The 19583-nt window shown below is 42.2% G+C and overlaps 1 protein-coding gene across 1 annotated transcript in view; it reads right to left on the bottom strand.

Moving 5' to 3' along the window:
- The window catches only part of LOC117362933 (disintegrin and metalloproteinase domain-containing protein 9-like), a 570152-nt gene that overhangs the window by 393921 nt on the left and 156648 nt on the right, over positions 1-19583 (bottom strand). Inside the window, exon 4 of the mRNA XM_033950023.1 lies at positions 16836-16995. Coding sequence (XP_033805914.1) covers positions 16836-16995 — 160 coding nt within the window. The remainder of the gene's footprint in view (positions 1-16835; positions 16996-19583) is intronic.

Here is a 19583-nt window from a genome sequence, read left to right as displayed (position 1 = left end):
CGTTTTCCCTGCAAATGCTGTGTTACCTACCAGAATAATAGATATATATTTTATGAACCTGATCAGTTGAAATTTTTCCTTGAGGGTAAGGCAGCTAGTTAAGCTTCAATTCCCTCCATGCCTTTTCTAATAACCAGGATGATAATTTAATGTAATCCAACTGTTTGATCTCCTAATTTAATTTGAATGAACATTTCTTGAAAAACCAACTTCCCTTGGAGGTGTAGGATCTTCTCTCCCTAGTTGGTGGACTATGAACTTAGTTAAATTTGTGATCTACAATTTATGTTATGTTTCTTCTTAAATGTTTATTTCTATTACATTGTTGTTTAACAATTTGTAAAACTATAAACAAATTTTAAAAAAAAAATTTCATCAAGTAATAACAAACTTCTATTGATAATGACAGGAGTCGCCATGCAACATATCACCAGTAATTGGAAAATTTACAACAATCTTAGTTATACATTCTAGTGGAATTCGTTGTGCCACATTTACAAAATGGAAAGAGTAATTGCTTTTCAGAATGGGAATTATAATAATTTTAAAAAGATCTGGGGGCCATTGGCAAATTATTGTAATGATTAGACATCATTTTCCACTGACAGTAATTTTATATATAGGGGGAGGGGGGATGGTATAATGTTATATTTATAGGTTTCATCAACAATTAAGAATACAATATTTATGATATTTTTGATTGAAATATTTGAGGGAAGGGTGGGTGGGGAGGGAATAAATTTATGAACTTACAATGACAATAGAAAGAAATTTAAGTGATGTCTAAAAGTTTTAAATGATGTAATATTGTGTACTTGTTATTAGATGAAAAAATGAATAAAGAATTTGGAGAAAAGAAAATATCCTGGATTGGATATGGTTGGAATGGCGACTCATGTTTCCTCTGCGACTTTGCCATGTTCTTAGTATCAAGATGCCTAGGTTATATAAAGAAAACAGGATATTAGTTGATACATGGAAAACCTTAAGATATGTAAATAATTTAACACCTATTCCAATACATAAATCAACAAATCAAACTATTTGGCTAAGCTCCAAGATTCAAATTGGCGGTTTTAAAATCATCTGGAAGCATTGGATGATGACAGGTATACGTACATTGGAAGATGTATTGCCTAATGGTAAGTTGCTTGAGTTTTCACAGTTGCAACATAAATTTGGTCTTAGTAAACTAAACTACCGTATTTGCCGGCGTATAAGACGACTTTTCAGTACCTTAAAATCCTCCCCAAAGTCGGGGGTCGTCTTATACGCCGGGTACTGTTTACATGCCCTTACTTTACATTAGAGAGCTGCACGGGGACGCCCCTAGGGTCGCGGGGATCCCGTGGGGACGCCCCCTAGGGTCGCGGGGATCCCATGGGGACACCTCCGAGGGTCACGGGGCTCCTGCGGGGCTGGATGTACTCAGTCTTCTGGATGTACGCTGGATGTACGCGGCTCTTCTTCTCCCTACCTTCTCTGCTTGCAGCACAGAGCGGAACGGAAGTCTTCCCGACGTCAGCGCTGACGTCGGAGGGGAGGGAGAGCTTAAACAAAGCTTAAACAAAGCCCTCCCTCCCTCCGACGTCAGCGCTGACGTCGGGAAGACTTCCGTTCGGCTCTGTGCTGCAGGCAGGGCAGATAAGGAGAAGGAGAGTAGCCTTGCGGTTCGAGTGGCTATCAAGGGAGAAGGGCGGCCCGCCCCGCCCCGGTTGCAGCACAGCCGGCCAGGTTCCCTTACTTTTGTGGCACTTCCCCGACCGACCGATAACAGCCCGGGTCCGACAATCCTCCCTGCCCTGTAGCCGCGAATCTAAATTACCTTCTTACAGCAGCTGTAAGAAGGTAATTTAGATTCGCGGTTAAGGGCAGGGAGGTTTGTCGGACCGGGGCTGTTGTCGGTCGGTCGGGGAAGTGCCACAAAAGTAAGGGGACCTGGCCGGCTGTGCTTCACCCGGGGCGGTAGAGAAGGAGGGGGGGAGAAGGACGCTGAAAGGCCATGGTGAAGACAGGAGGGGGGGGAAGGACTCTGAAAGCACTTGAAGACAGAGGAGGGAGAAGGACGCTGAAAGCACATGGGGGAATACAAAGGGGTGGAGAAGGACTCTGAAAGCACTTGTGGAAGACAGAGGGGGGAGAAGGATGCTGAAAGCACATGGGGAAGACAAAGGGGTGGAGAAGGACGCTGAAAGGCCATGGGGAAGACAGAGAGGGAGAAGGATGCTGAAAGGCCATGGGGAAGACAGAGAGGGAGAAGGATGCTGAAAGGACATGGGGAAGATGGGGGGAGAAGGACACAAAGGAAATGAGGAAGAGAGAGTAGGGAGAAGACGCTGACAGGGAAGAAGACAGATGCCAGACTATGGGGGGAGCGGAGAGAAGAAGATGGGTGCCAGACCAATTTGGAAGAAAGGGAGAGGCACAGTAACAGAGCAAATGGAAGATGCAGAAGGAAGAGAGATAGTGGATGGAAGGAATTGAATGAGAACATGAGGAAAGCAGAAACCAGGCAACAAAGGTAGGAAAAGAATTCTATTTCTTTTTTTTTTTTTTTTGCTTCAGGATAAAGTAGTATATTAGTTGTGTTGATAAAAATTTATAAACATTAGAGGCTCTGGTAGAAACCCGTTTACAAAGTATGTATTCTTCCCAATTAATATTTTCAAATTAATAAAGTCTTTTTGCTTATTTGTAAATGGGTTTCTACCAGAGCCTTTAATTCAGTAGCATAATTAAATGAAATAACTATTTCTGAAGTTTATAGGGACGGGCGGGGACGGAGGGGATTCCTCGCGGGGACGGGTGGGGACGGAGGGATTCCTCACGGGGACGGGTGGGACTTTGGCAGGGACGGGTGGGATTTCTGTCCCCGCACAACTCTCTACTTTACATGCCCTAACATCTCCTTCCTTACCTCCTTACGGTGCTTACGGTACTAGTAAACCTGCCGGGACATCAGCGGGGCCATGGCGGGACATCAGTGTGACAAGGGTGCCAGCTTCTTCATCCTGCGCAGCGGGAAGCAGCGGCGCTCTGGCCCCACCCCTTTTCTCTTTACTACGTCTCTCCCACATGCGGCCGTGTGTGGAGTCTAGCCCTTAAGGAAGTTGCGGGGGCGAACAGGAGGCTTTTGAAGGCTTTTAAAGGGAAACTGTCATGCAAGCAAACTTGCTAGGGACTTGCCCGGCACTTGCTCTCTCCCTCTATGTGTTATCTTCCTTCTATCATTGACAGTTTCAGTTTGGTTAACAGTTCAGAAAACAAATAGCATGGCAGCTCCCATGGGTTTATTGTTCTATTCAGCTTTAGTGAATTAATTAAAATTGTTGAAATAAATTCTGATGTTCTTTTAAGTTTTATTTGTTGTGCAGAAGGTGTGCGGAAGAAGGGGTAGTCTTATATGGCGAGTATATAACAAACTCTATATTTTAACTGTAAAAGTTGGGGGGGTCGTCTTATACGCCCAGTCGTCTTATACGCCAGCAAATACGGTAATAATAATAATAACTTTATTTTTGTATACCGCAGTACCACGAACAGTTCAGAGCGGTTTACAGTGTAAGAGACTGTACATTTACAGCGAAGATACAATGAGGACTGTACATATTCAGTAAAGGTGTTATACAGCGAAGAACAGTATAGATTTACCATGCAGGAGATTGTACATATACAGCAGAGAAATTTATATAGTGGAGAAAGCAGTGCGAGAGACTTATAGTGTCAAATGCAATGTAAGGGATAGAATAATGCGGTGAAGTGATTTGCTATGCAATAGTTGTTACATATCCCTAAGTCCTACAGTTCCTTTTGTTACAATCAAGAGCAAAGCAGTGTACAAAACCAATGCAGGGTGGTGAATGTCAAGAAAAGCAACCAGTATCAATTACAGGATGGGAGTATTTGATTATTTGGTGATGGGGGGTTCGAGAAATTTGTTATAGAGGAAAGATTTGAGAGATTTCCTGAAGGATGAGTAAGATGGGGCAGATGAGATGAGGGTGGTCAGGCAGTAGTGAAAGGACACATTTGAATAGATAGGTTTTCTGTCTCTGTCTATGAAAGGACACATTTTAAGTTTTCTGTCTCTGTCCATGCTGGAAGTAATCAAATGTAGAATGTTGGGTGTTTACTCTCTTAATGGTTTGGGAAGAGGTCATTTAATTTATGTTAACTAGGTTAGTTGTCTGAGACATGAAGGCTCAACCCCCCACAGCTCTTAACACCTTTAAGATTTAAACAATGAAGTACATATCCTGCTCACGCACCCCCTCCCCTCTCTTGTCCATCCCCCTTTTCCTGTGATGGTTACCACTGACCCATGTGAAAGGATATATAACTAAATGTATTCTGGAAATAAAACAGGTAATTTCTTTGGGCCTTCTGTGAATCCTTCTTACCTAAGGAAATTGCCTCCGGACGTCTGTAATAGATGATAGAATGTTTTACAGAACAATTTCGGGACCTAGAAACGGATCCTGTACGTTTCAATTTGGGGGCTCGTCCGGGATGGACTTGACATTACCAATATTTTGTGAGTATTTCTGAATTTTGAATTCTGTTCTTTAATACTCACAGGTATTGGCATCATGTTCCAACCCTTTATTTAAATTGTAGGGTTTTCGGTAAACCCGCCGCGGTTACTGTCCTTTTGGTAAGGACAAATATTAATGTGGAGTTTTCGGTAAATTCCCGCCGCGAAAATAAGCCGCTGCCATTCTTTCGGGAAGAATGAAATTAAGTGAAGACTTTTGGAAAGTCTCTATTGTGGATTTATAGAAACGTCTGCGCATTCTGTCATCTGTGCTATTCTTTGCATGCGCTTTTCTCTTCTATTGCTTAGATAAGATTTTATAGAGTATAAGATTATATTGTATATTATTAATGTACCTCGCTTATAAGGTAAGGTAAGCGAAAATTTCTGCATTGTTACATTGTTTTTTTTTATTGAAAAAATTCCTGCATTGTGATATTGTTTTTCTAATGGGTCATAAAGGCACTTAGGATTCTCCACCTCCTAGACAGATGAGACTTTGTTCGCTTCAGTAATAATAATAATAATGGTAATAACTTTATTCTTCTATGCCGCCATGGTCTTGCGACTTCTGGACGGTTTACATTTAAGAGAGCTGGACATTCAGCGATTTACAATATGTGGAGGGAGTACAGAGTACAGAGACTATTAGGAATCAAAATTACAAAATATAATGTTTGCTAAGAATTTCGGAGCTGACCTGTAAAGAAAAATCACAGCTTTCCTGAAAAAAAAAAAGGGAAAAAATTACAATGTACAGTTTGTTTAGAGATTCAGAAACAGCACGAATTAGGATTTCAGAGAGCATTGTGAAAAGAAAGAGTGCTTGGTGAGGTTCTGTTTAGGTGATGTATCTGTCAAATAGGGTAGTTTTTATGAGTTTTCTAAAGGCATTGTAGGTCAGTTCGGCTTTATTAATGTGACTGTCTAGCCAATGTTGTTGTTTATCTGCTTGGAGCATGAAGGTTCTGTCCAGAAAGGTTTTGTATTTACAATTGGTTATGCTTGGGTATGCAAAAAAAAAAAAAAAGATAGCTGTTTCTGGTTTGTCTTGTTGGGTTGTGGAGTGCAAAGTGGGTTTGTAGATACATAGATGCTAGTCCCCAAACTAGCTTGAAACATATGCAGGAGAACTTGAATAATATTCTTGCCTCGACTGACAGCCAGTGCAGTGGTTTGTGGTGGGGGTGACATGGTCATTCTTTTTTAATCCATATATCAAGCGGACAGCTGAGTTCTGAATGATACCCAAATAAACGATATTACAATAGTCCAGGGTAGAAAGCACTAGTGATTGCACTAGTAATCTAAACGAAAGTGGGTCAAAGTATTTTTTGATGGTCTTTAATCTCCATAGCATCGTGAAACATTTTGTTGCCACAATATTCGTGTGTTCAATCATAGTGAGGTGTGTGTGTCCAATGTGACTCCCAATATTTTTATTGTGTTGGTAATTGGGTAATCATGGTCTTTTATATGTAGCGTTGAATTGGTAATTTTATCCGTTGGGCTTGCAAGGAAGATTTTTGTTTTTTCTGTGTTAAGTTTCAGTTTGAAGTTGCTTGTCCAATGTTCTATTTCAGTCATTATATGAGTAATGTATTTTGAGATTTCATTTGTTATGCTGTTAGGATGGAGATGTCGTCTGCATATATGTATTAGATCAGGTTTGGTTTTTGCAGTGGGTGTCCTAGAGCTGATTCTGTGGCAGTCTTTGTCCTTTGTTGTAGTGACAAGCAGGCTGACTAGTTTTCAGCACTGTTTGTAGGCCAGTAGGTTTCAGGTTTGTTTGGGGAACTTACCGAAACAAAATGAAAAAGGGTAGAAAATACATTTGTGTAATTATTAAAACAGACAGTCAGAAAGGCATATATTTAAAAACAAAGCAAAACAAATTATAATGAAAAAGAAAGAGAGAAGGATGAAAACAAAAGGGAGGAAACAAAAAATAAATAATCTAGCACTTTGTAGAAAAGATTAAAATGAATAAGAAAAGCAAGGAGCAAAGTCCCATTACAGTCCTTAAAAGGACTATTATACTCCAAATGCGTCTTTAAAAAGAAAGGCCTTCAAGCTAGTTTTAAATTTATCAAGTGATGAACTTTATTAGTATGCACGGTGCCAAGGTGTCTTAAAGAGGGAATGGATAACAGGTTTTGATAAGAAGAATGTAATGTGCGATGCAGGTTGTGGGAGATTAATAACCTGTTGATGAAATCAGGTAGACCGGAAGCTATGGTTTTATGTATCAGTAACATTATTTTATAAGTAAATCAATGATCTATGGGAAGCCAATGGGAGTTAATCAAAAGTGGTGTGACATGATCCAATTTTTGAGCTTTTAAGGTGAAATGATTTTAATGGCAGTATTTTGAATAATTTGGAGGCAATTGTCTTAAAGAGGGTCAGGATAAATTAACTTTAATTAATACAGGGGCCAGAATTAGTTTTACAGATAGAGCAAGAAAAATATGGAAATTTGTGAGATTCAGGTTTCAAGTTTATTTTTAACTTATTGAATAGCTTAATTTAATTTGCTAAGCGATTTACAAATAAAAAACAAAAGGTGTACACATATGTTTATTTATAGTAAATTACATGAGCCTGACATATTGACATACAAACTAACAGATGCATAAGGAAGAAAGGGCAGAACTACAATTGTATTAATAGAGCACAAGGGAAGACGTGAATGGTGAGGGCAATAGGAATAGGGAATAAATAAATTAAAGGCGTCTTTAAAAAGGAAGCTCTTCGGATTGCTTTTAAAATGGTTTAGGTCATTTTCTTCTCTTACATGCTGAGGTAAGGTGTTCCATGGATCTTAAAGAAAGTGATATACTATGGGGAGTAAATAGTTATTAATGAATTGGGGTTCGTTCAAAGACAGTGTTTTAAAAACTAAAAGTAGGATTTTAAAGGTAATGCGATGAGTAACAGGAATCCAATATGATTCGACTTAGTGCCCATGCAAATATGGATTCCCTACTTCAGACTTTCCTTTCTAACCTCCGTTCTCCTTTGCAGATTCTGGTCAAACAAATGATTTCAGAATGGCCCACTAGTTCTCGTGCATAATTTCAGATTGAAAAAAGGAGCAGTGCGGGGTTTGAACCCCCAAGCCTCAGGTTCCTTAGGCTGTAGCGCTAACCACTACGCAACACTCTCCTACGCTTTGAGATCTCTAAGCCTTGGGAAATCCTGCATTATTAGGGCCAGCTACCTACCTGGGGACCGCGCCTGTCCGCTCCTCGCGGAAGAAGGGGTCACGGGTTTCGTAACGGGCGGGCCCTTGTCTCCGATTGAGATGGTAATAATCCATCTAGAAGTACTGGATGTTTTAATTGCGGAGACCCTGGTCACTGGCTTAATCAATGCCCATCTGGCCGGTGCCCAAAGCCGCCCTTCAGACGGACTTTGGTGCAAAGAGGGGAAACCCTGTATACCAGCTGCCCTTGTTATTGTTGACATGTTCTCCCGATAACCTGAAGTTTTTTCCCACTACAAATGAAACTGCTCAGACTATGGTGAACATTTTACTTCGCGAAATCATCCCTAGGTGGGGATGTCCCACACACATCAACAGATAATGGTCCTGCTTTCACTGCCAGAGTATGCAAAGATTTAGCTATCGCATTCCGCATTGAGTGGAAATTTCATCTCCCATATCACCCACAGAGTTCCGGTATTGTCGAACGCATGAACAGGACTATTAAAGATAAAATCTGGAAAGCCACAGCTGGCACATTTGTGAATGGAAAAAATTCCTTCTTATTGTTTTAGCTGAAATTAGGATGTTGCAAAATTAAAATGTGTTTTTCTTTTCTTTTTCTTAGCAGCGGTTCGGATATATGCATGCCCATCCCAGTTTTGGCACTAGGATATTTCTGGTGTTTTCCAGGGATCCTCTTTGTCACTGCAGAGATAAAGACGATCCAAAGAGACATTAGCTTTTCTAAATATGAGATGGTTATGATATGCATTATTTGTCCATATAATTTACTCATGTGTTCATCTCTGTTTTGTTTTTCTATAACAATGTGTTTAATTCCAGAGATAAGTTCAGCTCTGAACACTTGACCGATGGAAGAATAGTTTGAAGCCTAGAGCTATATGTTTTGTGTCTTGTCTGTGCCATGTGGTCTGTGTTTTGTCTACTTGTTTTGGTTTGAGGGGTACCCCAGGATATATAATATTGGCCATTTCTAAAGCTAGCTCTTTTCCCACTTTTTACTAGCCCAAATGCGCAATGTTCTTTTTTCCCTATAATTTGCATATGCTAAATGTAGCTTAGTTAGGGGTTATATTTTAAGAAAAGGTTTTATTCTATATCTATACAGTGTTTATTCTATGGTGCTCACTTGATATGAACCATTCAGTACACATTTCTGACTGACATAATTTTTTTAAATACATTCAGTACAGAATTATGGTCTCTCTGAATTGCCATAATAGTTATATGCGGCACACAAAAACATATCTTTTTGGAATGTCTGATTAAGAACCTTAAGTACTTGAATATTGTCTCTCTTTTGCCATAACTATAACAAGTAAATGTATTAATATTGTCACATGTTGCCACATTCAGTACAGGCAACCTGGTCTCTCTCTCTCTCTCTCTCTACATTCAGTACAGGCAACATGGTTTCTCCTCCATTTTCTATCACACTGGAGTACAGCTGCTGAATGATATCGGGACTCTTTTCAAATCCCTCCCTGTATGCACAGACATCATTTCATCTAAAGGGTGAACACCACTAATTTCCAGTGATCCTGTGCAAACATCATCTCATCCCAAGTGTGCATCTCACCAGTTTAAAGAGACTGCCGGTTCCTGCTAGACTGTAATTCATCTTCCTGCACCCTGACTGCAAAGACTTTTCCACACATGCTGTACACAATATTTCCTGTTCATCGGAGATAGCCACCTTCCTAAGAACGCTTTGCTGTACAATTCCTCCTATTTAACCTATTCTATGGACATTTCAGACTTTATTTCATATGCTGTACATCCACTACCTCTTGGAATGGGGAATGAGACATTCCAAAAGCTGCTGAACTTTACTGAACTCCATACTTACATTGAACAACTTAAGAAAACCTCCAAAGAAGTGAATCATACTATCACTTTTGAAAATGGACAGATTGCACAAAATTTGCTCCGAGATGCTCATGTCTCAAGCTTTGGAACTTTTCTTTGAGTATTCGCCCACTGCAAACCATGTATTTAATGTTTTAATTCACCCTATCATTATCTTAATTATTGTATAAATTTTGCTATGTATTGTTATGATTCTCCTTTGCTGTAAAGTGAAACATGTGTACATTTCTTTTCTCACAAGGTTCCTTCTAGCTTTTAAGGCAGTTATACATGAATTTCCAGTATCTTCTCTGACACTTGCTAATTTGGTTCTAATTTGCTTTTAATTTGGCATGGCCTATTGCATTACCATTACCAGGGTCAGAGATAATATTATCCCATATCCCATACTTACATACTCTCTTATGACATCCTTGTACCTTTTTGCCTGGGCCTCCTGAGAAAGTTTCCTACACCCCTTATGTACGTTCATTCGCTCAACGACGGGTAAGATATAGATACGATCTATGCAACCTAAGACAGAGGTTTGAACTCATAATGGGAACTGTTCATCTTCATAGCTTGGAGGACAGCTATGATATACTGTTAGAGATTGGCAAGGCATAAGCGAGGCAAGCTGGCTAAGGGTACCACAAGTTTGCTTTCATTTCAAAGAATATGGAAGATGTCAGCATAGCCGTTGCAGGCGTTCAGCATTTTCGGTTGGCATAGCTGGTGTCACCAAAGGCCTATGGGAAATTGTATCAATCTGACTCTGGCATGGGGATGCAGATAGACCCTGAGGGCAGGAAGACGGTTTCAAGTAGTCCTGATTAAATCATGATTAGCTAAAATGTGTTAATGTATTAATCAGAAACTATTGTCCGAGGCATACTGGAAATTTAACTACAGCCTAGTATTCTTTTTTGGAAATTATAGGTATGCTTCACTGTTGCAGCATTAGATTTTGCTTTAGGTGATATTTACTGGCTCTGTGGAGACCTCCGGCTCCGTGTTAAACTACTCAGCCAGTAGATAGGCCAGTGCACTTTAGCTATACATAGATGAGATAGGGGTCCCAGATGAATTCAAGGCCCGAGACCAGGTTAAGGCTAGGTTTGAGTCCCTTATTACTATCAATAAGAATGTTGAACTTAAACGTAACTCTGGTTTATCTAATCCTTGGGACCAGTATTTTAGTTGGATGCAGGGGTGGGTAAAAGACCTTCTTATTGTTATAAATTTTAGACTGTTCCTGCGCTGTTTGACTCATATTGCAGCCCCTAAAACCCCTCCTCAAGAGACATATCTAGAATATCTCTCCCTCCACGCTCATGCTGTGCATTTATGATGTCATTTTCATGACGTAAGAGGGGATTGAAAGGACACATTTGAATAGATAGGTTTTCTGTCTCTGTCTATGAAAAGACACATTTTAAGTTTTCTGTCTCTGTCCATGCTGGAAGTAATCAAATGTAGAATGTTGGGTGTTTACTCTCTTAATGGTTTGGGAAGAGGTCATTTAATTTATGTTAACTAGGTTAGTTGTCTGAGACATGAAGGCTCAACCCCCCACAGCTCTTAACACCTTTAAGATTTAAACAATGAAGTACATATCCTGCTCACGCACCCCCTCCCCTCTCTTGTCCATCCCCCTTTTCCTGTGATGGTTACCACTGACCCATGTGAAAGGATATATAACTAAATGTATTCTGGAAATAAAACAGGTAATTTCTTTGGGCCTTCTGTGAATCCTTCTTACCTAAGGAAATTGCCTCCGGACTTCTGTAATAGATGATAGAATGTTTTGCAGAACGATTTCGGGACCTAGAAACGGATCCTGTACGTTTCAAATAGGTGCATCCCTTTGGGGAAGGGTAGGTAAACAGATAGGCATTACGCGTGCGAGTGGTTCCAGGGAATACAAAGTGGTGAGACAGATATATCGGGGACAAGCCAGTTAAGGTTTTGAAGCAGAGGCAGGCGAATTTGAAGATGACTCTCGCTTCTATTGGCAACCAGTGCAGTTTTCTATAGTAAGGGCTGATGTGGTCTGACTTTTTGAGGCCATAGATTAGGCTGACCGCGGTGTTTTGGATAAGTCTCAGACGTTTGATGGTTTTCTTGTAGGAGCCCATATAAATTATATTACAGTAATCCAGTGTGTTTAGGATTAGGGATTGGACCAGCAGTCTGAAGGAGGGGAAGTCGAAGTAATGTTTGATGGTGCGGAGTTTCCAGAGGCTATGAAAGCATTTTTTGACCTGGGCATTGGTGTGGTCTTCGAAGGTCAGGCAGCGGTCTAGGATGACTCCAAGGATTTTGATGGTGGGATTAATAGGGTAAGTTAGGCCGTTGAGTTGTAAGGTGGTGTTCGTTAATTTGTGGTTGGGACTTGCTAGGAAGAGTTTGGTCTTTTCTGGATTTAGTTTCAGTTTGGACTGAGTGGTCCAGTGTTCGACCATGGTAAGTACTGATGAGATGTATTGTTCTGTTTCTTGTGACAATGAGTGTATGGGGATGACGATTGTGATGTCATCTGCGTAGATGTAGGATTTGAGCTAAACTAAACTAAACCTTAGGTTTGTATACCGCATCATCTCAACATTCGCAGAGCTCGACATGGTTAACAAGAATTAGGGTGGAATGGAACTCCAGTGGAGGGAAAGATAAAGAGGAAATTTAGAGGACTAGAGTAAACAGAGAATATCCAGGTTTTCAGATGTTTACGGAAGAGTTGGAGGGAGCTCAGATTTCTAAGTGGGGAGGTAAGGTTGTTCCAGAGCTCAGTGATTCTAAAAGGGAGGGAGGAACCTAGTTTTCCTACAAGGGAGACGCCTTTTAGAGAGGGAAAGGAAAGTTTCAGTTTTTGGGTGGATCTGGTGGAATTGGGGTTAGAGGAGTTCCAAGAAAGAGGAATAAAGGGGGGGAGGATGCCGTGTAGGATCTTGAAAGTAAGGCAGGCACATTTGAAGTGGACTCTGGAGATTATTGGAAGCCAGTGGAGCTTGGACAAAAGCGGTGAGATGTGGTCGAATTTGCTTTTTGCGAAGATATGCTTAGCAGCGGCATTCTGAATCCGCTGGAGTCTTTGATGGTTTTTCTTTGTTAGGCTTAGGTAGATAGAGTTGCAATAGTCCAGTCTGGAAAGGATGGTGGATTGGACAAGGACGGCAAAGTGTTTTTGATGGAAACAGGTTCTCACTTTCCTCAGCATGTGAAGGCTGAAGAAACATTTTTTTATTAGGGAGTTGAGGTGATCATTGAAGGAAAGTGTAGAGTCAATGATGACTCCCAGAATTTTACTTGAGTATTCAAGATGCAGAGTGGGGCTAGAGGACAGAGGGATGGAGGTGGGCAGTTGGTCCAATTTTGGGCCGAGCCAGAGAAGTTTTGTTTTGGATTCGTTCAGTTTCATCTGCACAGTGTGGGCCCAGGATTGAAGGTTCAAAATACATGAGGATATGTTTGCAGAGAGGTTGGTGAGGTTCCAGTCGGTCTCAAGGAGGACAAAGATGTCATCTGCGTAAGTGTAAAGTGTTTCAAGAGGGGAGAGATGGAAGAGTTTGAGGGAGGACATATAAATGTTGAAAAGGATAGGAGAGAGAGGTGAGCCTTGTGGGACACCACAGATCGGGTTCCAGGGGGAGGAAGAAATGCCCTTCATGTTGACTGTGTAGGAGCGGGAGTGTAAGAACTTCGAGAACCAGTCAAGGACTGTGGAGTTAATGCCTATCTCGGTGAGTTGGTAAAGTAGGATATCATGATGGACAACATCAAAAGCTGCAGAGAGGTCAAATTGAAGAAGGATGGCGAACTTGTTGCGAGAATGGAGATGTTGAACTTTTGAGATTAAGGAGGTCAGAAGGGATTCGGTGCTGAAGTTGGGACGAAAGCCTTATTGGTAGGGTAGCAGAATGGTGAATTTTTCAAGGTAGGAAGATAGTTGAGTGGATATGATGGATTCTAGCATCTTGGTAAGGAGAGGAATGTTTGCTATTGGACGGTAGCTGGATGGTGTAGAGGGGTCTAGACCAATAGTGGGGATAAGGAGATATGGCCCATTTCTGGGGAGAATAGGCCCGAATGGAGGGCAGAGTTTATGAGAATGGTAAGAGATGAAATGGCCTGAGGGGAAGTGTTCTCGTAAAGGTAGACAGGGAATGGATCTAAGGTACAATTGCAGGATTTCAGTTTAAGGCAGAGATTATGGACCAGGGATTCAGAGACAAGTTCGAAGGAAGACCAGGATCTGTCATCTGGGATTGGGTAGGAATCTGTAAGGATAGGGTTGGGGTCGACTGGAATCAGAGATTTGTAGGAGATTGCAGGAGGGAAGGAGCGCCTCAAGGTGAAGACCTTATCGCTGAAGAATTCTGCCAGAGACTCGGCTGAGGGGGAGGGGGGGGAGAGGATGGAGGCATTTTGGGAGGTTAAGGAACGCCAGATGTTAAATAATGTGCTACTCTGGTTGCTGGATTTGGAGATTTTGTCACCGTAGAAGTTTTTCCTTGCTTTTTTTAGAACAGTATTGTAGAATTTAATATTGACCCTCCAGGAGTTTCTGTCTGTAGGGGATTTAGATTTTTTCCATTTTTGTTCCAGAGCTTGGCATTTCTGTTTCAGTTCTATGTGGTATGGGAGGTACCAAGGGGCCTTGCGGGAATAGGAGATGGTTTTAGTGGAGAGAGGGGCGAGGGAATGGAAGGTAGACTCGGAGAGGGCGACCCAGTTTTGCCAGATTGTTTCTGGTTCTGCAGGTTTAGGGATGGGGGAGAATTTGTCAAGAAAATTGGTCCAGAATAGATTGCTCTAGATTTTTTTGCAGAAGGTAATAGAATGAGGTGCGGGATGGGGGCTCAAAATGTGACATGAAGATTGGAAGGCAGAAAGCCCTTAGGAAGTGGTCGGACCAAGGGACGATTTCCCAGCAAATGTCAGTGGTTGAGGTTTTGTGAGTAGTGAGATCCAGAAAACTGATGAGGTCTAGTGTGTAGCCTTTTTCGTGGGTAGGGGAGAGAGTGGGAGGAGGAAAGCCTAAAGAGGAGAGGAAGCTATTAAATTCAGATTCGTCCTTGCTGGTGACATCGTCAAGGTGGAGATTGATGTCTCCGATGATCAGTAATCTTTGAAATTTGAGGAAGGCGTTTGTTATGGTTTCAAAGACGAGTTCGTAGGAATTGTTCCAAGGGGTAGATGGGCGGTATAGGAGCAGGATACCCAGTGGATGAGGGTGGTATTCATCGTTAACTGAGGCTAGCATGTATTCTAGTGAGGAGAGACTGCCCTTTTTAAGGAGTTGGACTTCGAAGAATGATTTGAAAAGGAGAGCCAGGCCGCCTCCTTTTCGGTTAGTTCTGGGAGAGAAGAGGCCTTGGTAGCTGTGGGAGCAAAGTTCATTTTGAGTAAATTGGTCATCTTTTCTGATCCAGGATTCTGTGATGAATAGGAATTCGGGGTCTGAATCCTCAAGTAGGTCTTTCAAGATTTGAATCTTATTATAAGCGGATCTGGCATTGCAATAAAGTGTCGGGACTGGGGTGAGAGAATCAGAGGTAGGATCGGAGAGAGTGGAAGCGGGGACAGGTTTTAGAGAGGCGTGGTTGACTTTACAAGGGTTTTTATAGGATGTGTGGTGTTTGGAGCGTATCATCGTGGGAATTCTGAGGCCAGGGCAGGTACTGCGGGCATTTGCAGGGTCAAGGAGGTTGGGGGAAGGGGAGTCAGGCAGGGGGAGAGTTTGAGAGAAGAGCAGAGTAGGAGAAGGAGCCAAGAAGGCGGCTTCATGATGAGAGTTGGGGGACCTATGGGCTATTTGGGCCTATTTGGGGTGTGTGAGAGTAGGTTAAAGATAGAGGAGCAGCTAGATAATGACGTACTAGGTATCGGCACAAACGATATTAGAATAAACTAGTAGAGCGTTTCTAAATTGGAAAAATTCCGAAATTGATCTAGTGGAAGGGGAGTGAAGATAATCCGGCTATTGATTCAGTGCTCAAATTAGCATAGACTGTTAGATACAATAGGCATTTAACAGATTATTTAAGAGTCGACAACAGTTATCAAATATTAAGAAACAGCAAGCATTTAACAAATTATAAGATTCAACAAGTATTAAACACAATTTTTTGTTTGCTTTTGTCTATTATATATATATATATTTTTTTTGAGAGCTAGTAATATATTTGAGAGCTAGTAATATATTTTTTTTTTTTGAGAGCTAGTAATTATACTTTACAGTTGAATGAATTCACGATAATACTTAACAATTGGAAAAGTTTTCCCTGTTGGCTCGGGAGATAGTCGGAGCAGTGTTCCCATGCTCTTCTCCTCTCTGGATGCCTCCATGTTCCCAGCAGCCCGCAGGTATCGGTGTGGGGGCTGAGAAATGGCTGTGTGCCTCAGGAATCGCTGATTTTTCAAAGGCAGAGGTCTCCTGTTGGATCGGGGAGAGACGGAGCAGTGCTCCTACGCTCTTCTCCTCTCTGGATGCCTCCATGTTCCCAGCAGCCCGCAAGTATCGGTGTGGGGGCTGAGAAATCACAAATATGCATTGAAAGCAGTGCATGCAAATAAATATCATGCATATTCATTGGGGAAATCCTGAAAACCCGACTGGATTCCAGCCCTCGAGGATCGGAGTTGCCCATCCCTGGTCTAGAAAGTCTCACTTATTGCACTGGAAAGAATATTATCCCCTCCCTTTGATTCAGTAAGCTGGGAGGGATATGTTTTGGATTGAGAGGAACTGGTCTATAAGTTGGAGTGGTTTTTTAAGTATGTCCAGATTCTTGGAGTGAGATAAGGGTTTGGTTATTAGATTCATGGATTGGAATTGGGAGCTTTGCCACATATACAGTAGCTTTGCCACATATACAGTATTCTAGCCAGCCACATCTGAGCTAGAACATATGCAACTAAGCTGGAGGATGCTTAGCTTACTCTTCTGTTGTCCCCAATATATGTTATCATTTACATTACTGCATATACTTTTAATTCAGTTCAACAATCTATAGTATACATTTTTTGAGTCTCATAATTTCTTAATAAACTGCATAAGATTTTAATGCATAAGATTGTTTCATGTAGGCACATTTAAAAAACTGGTGATATTATCTGTCTGGCCTGCATACTTGCATTCCGTTTAATTAAAATATGATAAAATCAAACATTTCTGCACTACCACATTAATTGGTTGCTGGTAACTAGAAAGCAACTTACTTCGGTAATAAACATATCCATTCTTGTGATTTCAGTTTCTACCCCGCATGTACTATTCTCAAAGTCCACATCCTTCATGCGATAAACAAGATGCTGAAAGTTATACGAAGACTCCATAGGTTGAATTCCATAGTTCAGAGTTTTTGTCTGTAGAAATCCCCTGAGTATTGTACCACATTATTTTCAGATTTGAGGCATATATCAAAACTTGTATACTTACAGTTTATAAGCAATTAAAACATATGGGAGGCAATTCTATAACTGGATACCATGTGTTAGGTACCCTGATGGTGCACACTGGGCGCCAAATCTATAAAGTTAAGCACACTCACTTAAGTCAAATCAATGGCAGGTGTAGCTAGACATGCCTAAGTGCTACATATTATCTGTCAAACAGAAAAGGCAAGGGAGGTGTCTTTTCATCCAATGACAAAGGGCAGGATTCACTAAACCTCCAAACCGTGCACGATCCGTTTCCTATTGCATGCCGGCCGACTGATTCAGTAAAGGCTTGCATGCAAATGGAGACGATCATTAGCATGCCCTCTACCCACGGCCAGAGCGATCCCCGCTCATGCGCACACCCTGACAGTAGTGACAGAAGAAGCAACCTCCTGTCACTGCTGTCAGGGCTCAGCCCAGCTCAGATTTCTCGTCTACTCCCGGACTCTCCTGCTCTCTCCACCGTTCCCTGCAGTGCAAGCCCATGGTTTTAAAGCGGGCCTGCACTGTGGAGAACGGCGGCAGAGAAGGAGAGTCCAGGAGCAGGGAAGAGAGATCTGCCCGACACTCCCCCAGGCTCCAATCTCTCCTGCCTGCCCTGATCTCTCTTGCCTGCTCCCGGACTCTCCTGCTCTCTGCTGCTGTTCTCTGCAGTGCAAGCCCGTGGTTTTAAAGCGGGCCTACACTGCAGGGAATGGCGGCAGAGTAGGAGAGTCCAGCGAGCAGGGAAGAGAAATTGGGCACCGGCCTGACACACCAAGGACCCTCACCAACCTCCCTGCACGTCCTCCCACCCTTGGGCCCACCCCTGGTCGGCCCAGGCGGTTGGGTACCTTTGCAATAGTTGGGAGCAGGAGGGGTGCCCGGACCCTCCTGCTCCTACGACGATCTTCAGGAGCAGGAGTAAAGTCCTCCTCCACATCGGGACAAATGATGTCAGCAGGAGGGACTACAGCAGAAGTGCACTGATAGAACAGTTCAAGATTCTGGGAAGGAAGTTGAACATGAGGACTCAGAGGATAGCGTTTTCAGAGATCCTACCAGTACCGAGAGCAGATGTGAAGAGGCAGACGGAACTACAATCAATAAATGCATGGTGTGAGGAAGAGGGGTTCCACTTCGTGAGGAACTGGACGACGTTTTGGGGCAAGAGCAAGCTCTTCAGGAGAGATGAACTGCACCTGAGTAAGGCGGGAACTAGAATTCTGGCAAACAACATCAGGAGAGGAATAGAAAAAGAAGAAGGGGAAAGCCAACAGTCAACCAAGTGTCGATGATTCGGAAGAAGGTATCCCGTGAAGATACTAAGTGGAAGAAATGCTGGGAAGAAACAACAGGCAAAACAGGAGCGGATTGAGCCAGAGGAGGAGGATAAGAGGATTGTAGCACAGGAGAAGAAAATAAAGATCGATGCACAGGGAAAGGAAGCAAAGACTAAAAATTACCAGGACTTAAACTGCATATATACTGTGGCTTTGAGGCGTACCGGGATGGTCGGGTTATTGATGAGCTCCGCAGTCAGGCTAATTATAATAGTATAAGCTATTAAAAAGTTTTGTAAGTTACACCAGAAGAGTTTCTTTCGATAGCAGAATGGCTTCGGGTAAACAATGTAAAAACGTTTCAGCGGGAACAGGATCAGGAAGCGTCAAAAGGTCAAAGTTGGAGCTGACATCTCCTTCATTAGTTCCGCTTCCAACGGAAGAAATTGAAAACAGAGATCTCATGAAGGAGTTACAACTGATAAAGGAGATAGTATTAAACAATGCAAAAAATATACAAGAAGTTAAGGGGTGTCAGGTCAAAAGCGCGCCGGGACAAAGGCGCGCCCAGACAATTGAGCGCAGCGCGGAGGCACGCACCGCTCAAAATTACTGTTTTTAGGGCTCCGACGGGGGGGGGGGGGGCAATGGGGGGGAACCCCCCCACTTTACTTAATAGACATCGCGCTGCGTTGTGGGGGCATTGTGGGGGGTGTGGGGGGTTGTAACCCCCCACATTTTACTGAAAACTTAACTTTTTCCCTGTTTTTAGGGAAAAAGTTAAGTTTACAGTAAAATGTGAAGGGTTACAACCCCCCAAACCCCCCATAACGCAGGCGCGATGTCTATTAAGTAAAGTGGGGGGGTTCCCCAACAAAACCCCCGTCAGAGCCCCTAAAAACTGTAATTTTCTTCGGCGCGCGCCTCTGTCTTGCGCTCAGTTGTCAGCGCGCGCCTTTGTCTTTCGCGCCGTTGTCTATGAACCAGTTAAGGAGGAGGTAGCGAATCTGACAAAGAGAATGTAAGTAGTGGATATTAAGATTGAGCATATGGAAAAGCGTGTGGAGCGAACTGAGGCAGAAATACTGCTGTATAAAAAAGATCATAAGGAGATAGAGTTATTAAAGAAAGAATCTGAGGATTTATCTAACCGTGAAAGACAAAGTAATTTAAGGGTGCTTGGGTTACCAGAGGGGATAGAAAAGAATGATCCGATAGCCTTTTTTGTAAATTTCTTACCGAAAATTCTACTGATTCAAAGTAA

This window comes from Geotrypetes seraphini, chromosome 6 (genome assembly GCF_902459505.1).
Source record: "Geotrypetes seraphini chromosome 6, aGeoSer1.1, whole genome shotgun sequence".
NCBI classification, from domain to species: domain Eukaryota; kingdom Metazoa; phylum Chordata; class Amphibia; order Gymnophiona; family Dermophiidae; genus Geotrypetes; species Geotrypetes seraphini.
The sequence above is the reverse complement of the archived record's forward strand: the minus strand, read 5'-3'. Positions and strand labels throughout refer to the sequence as shown.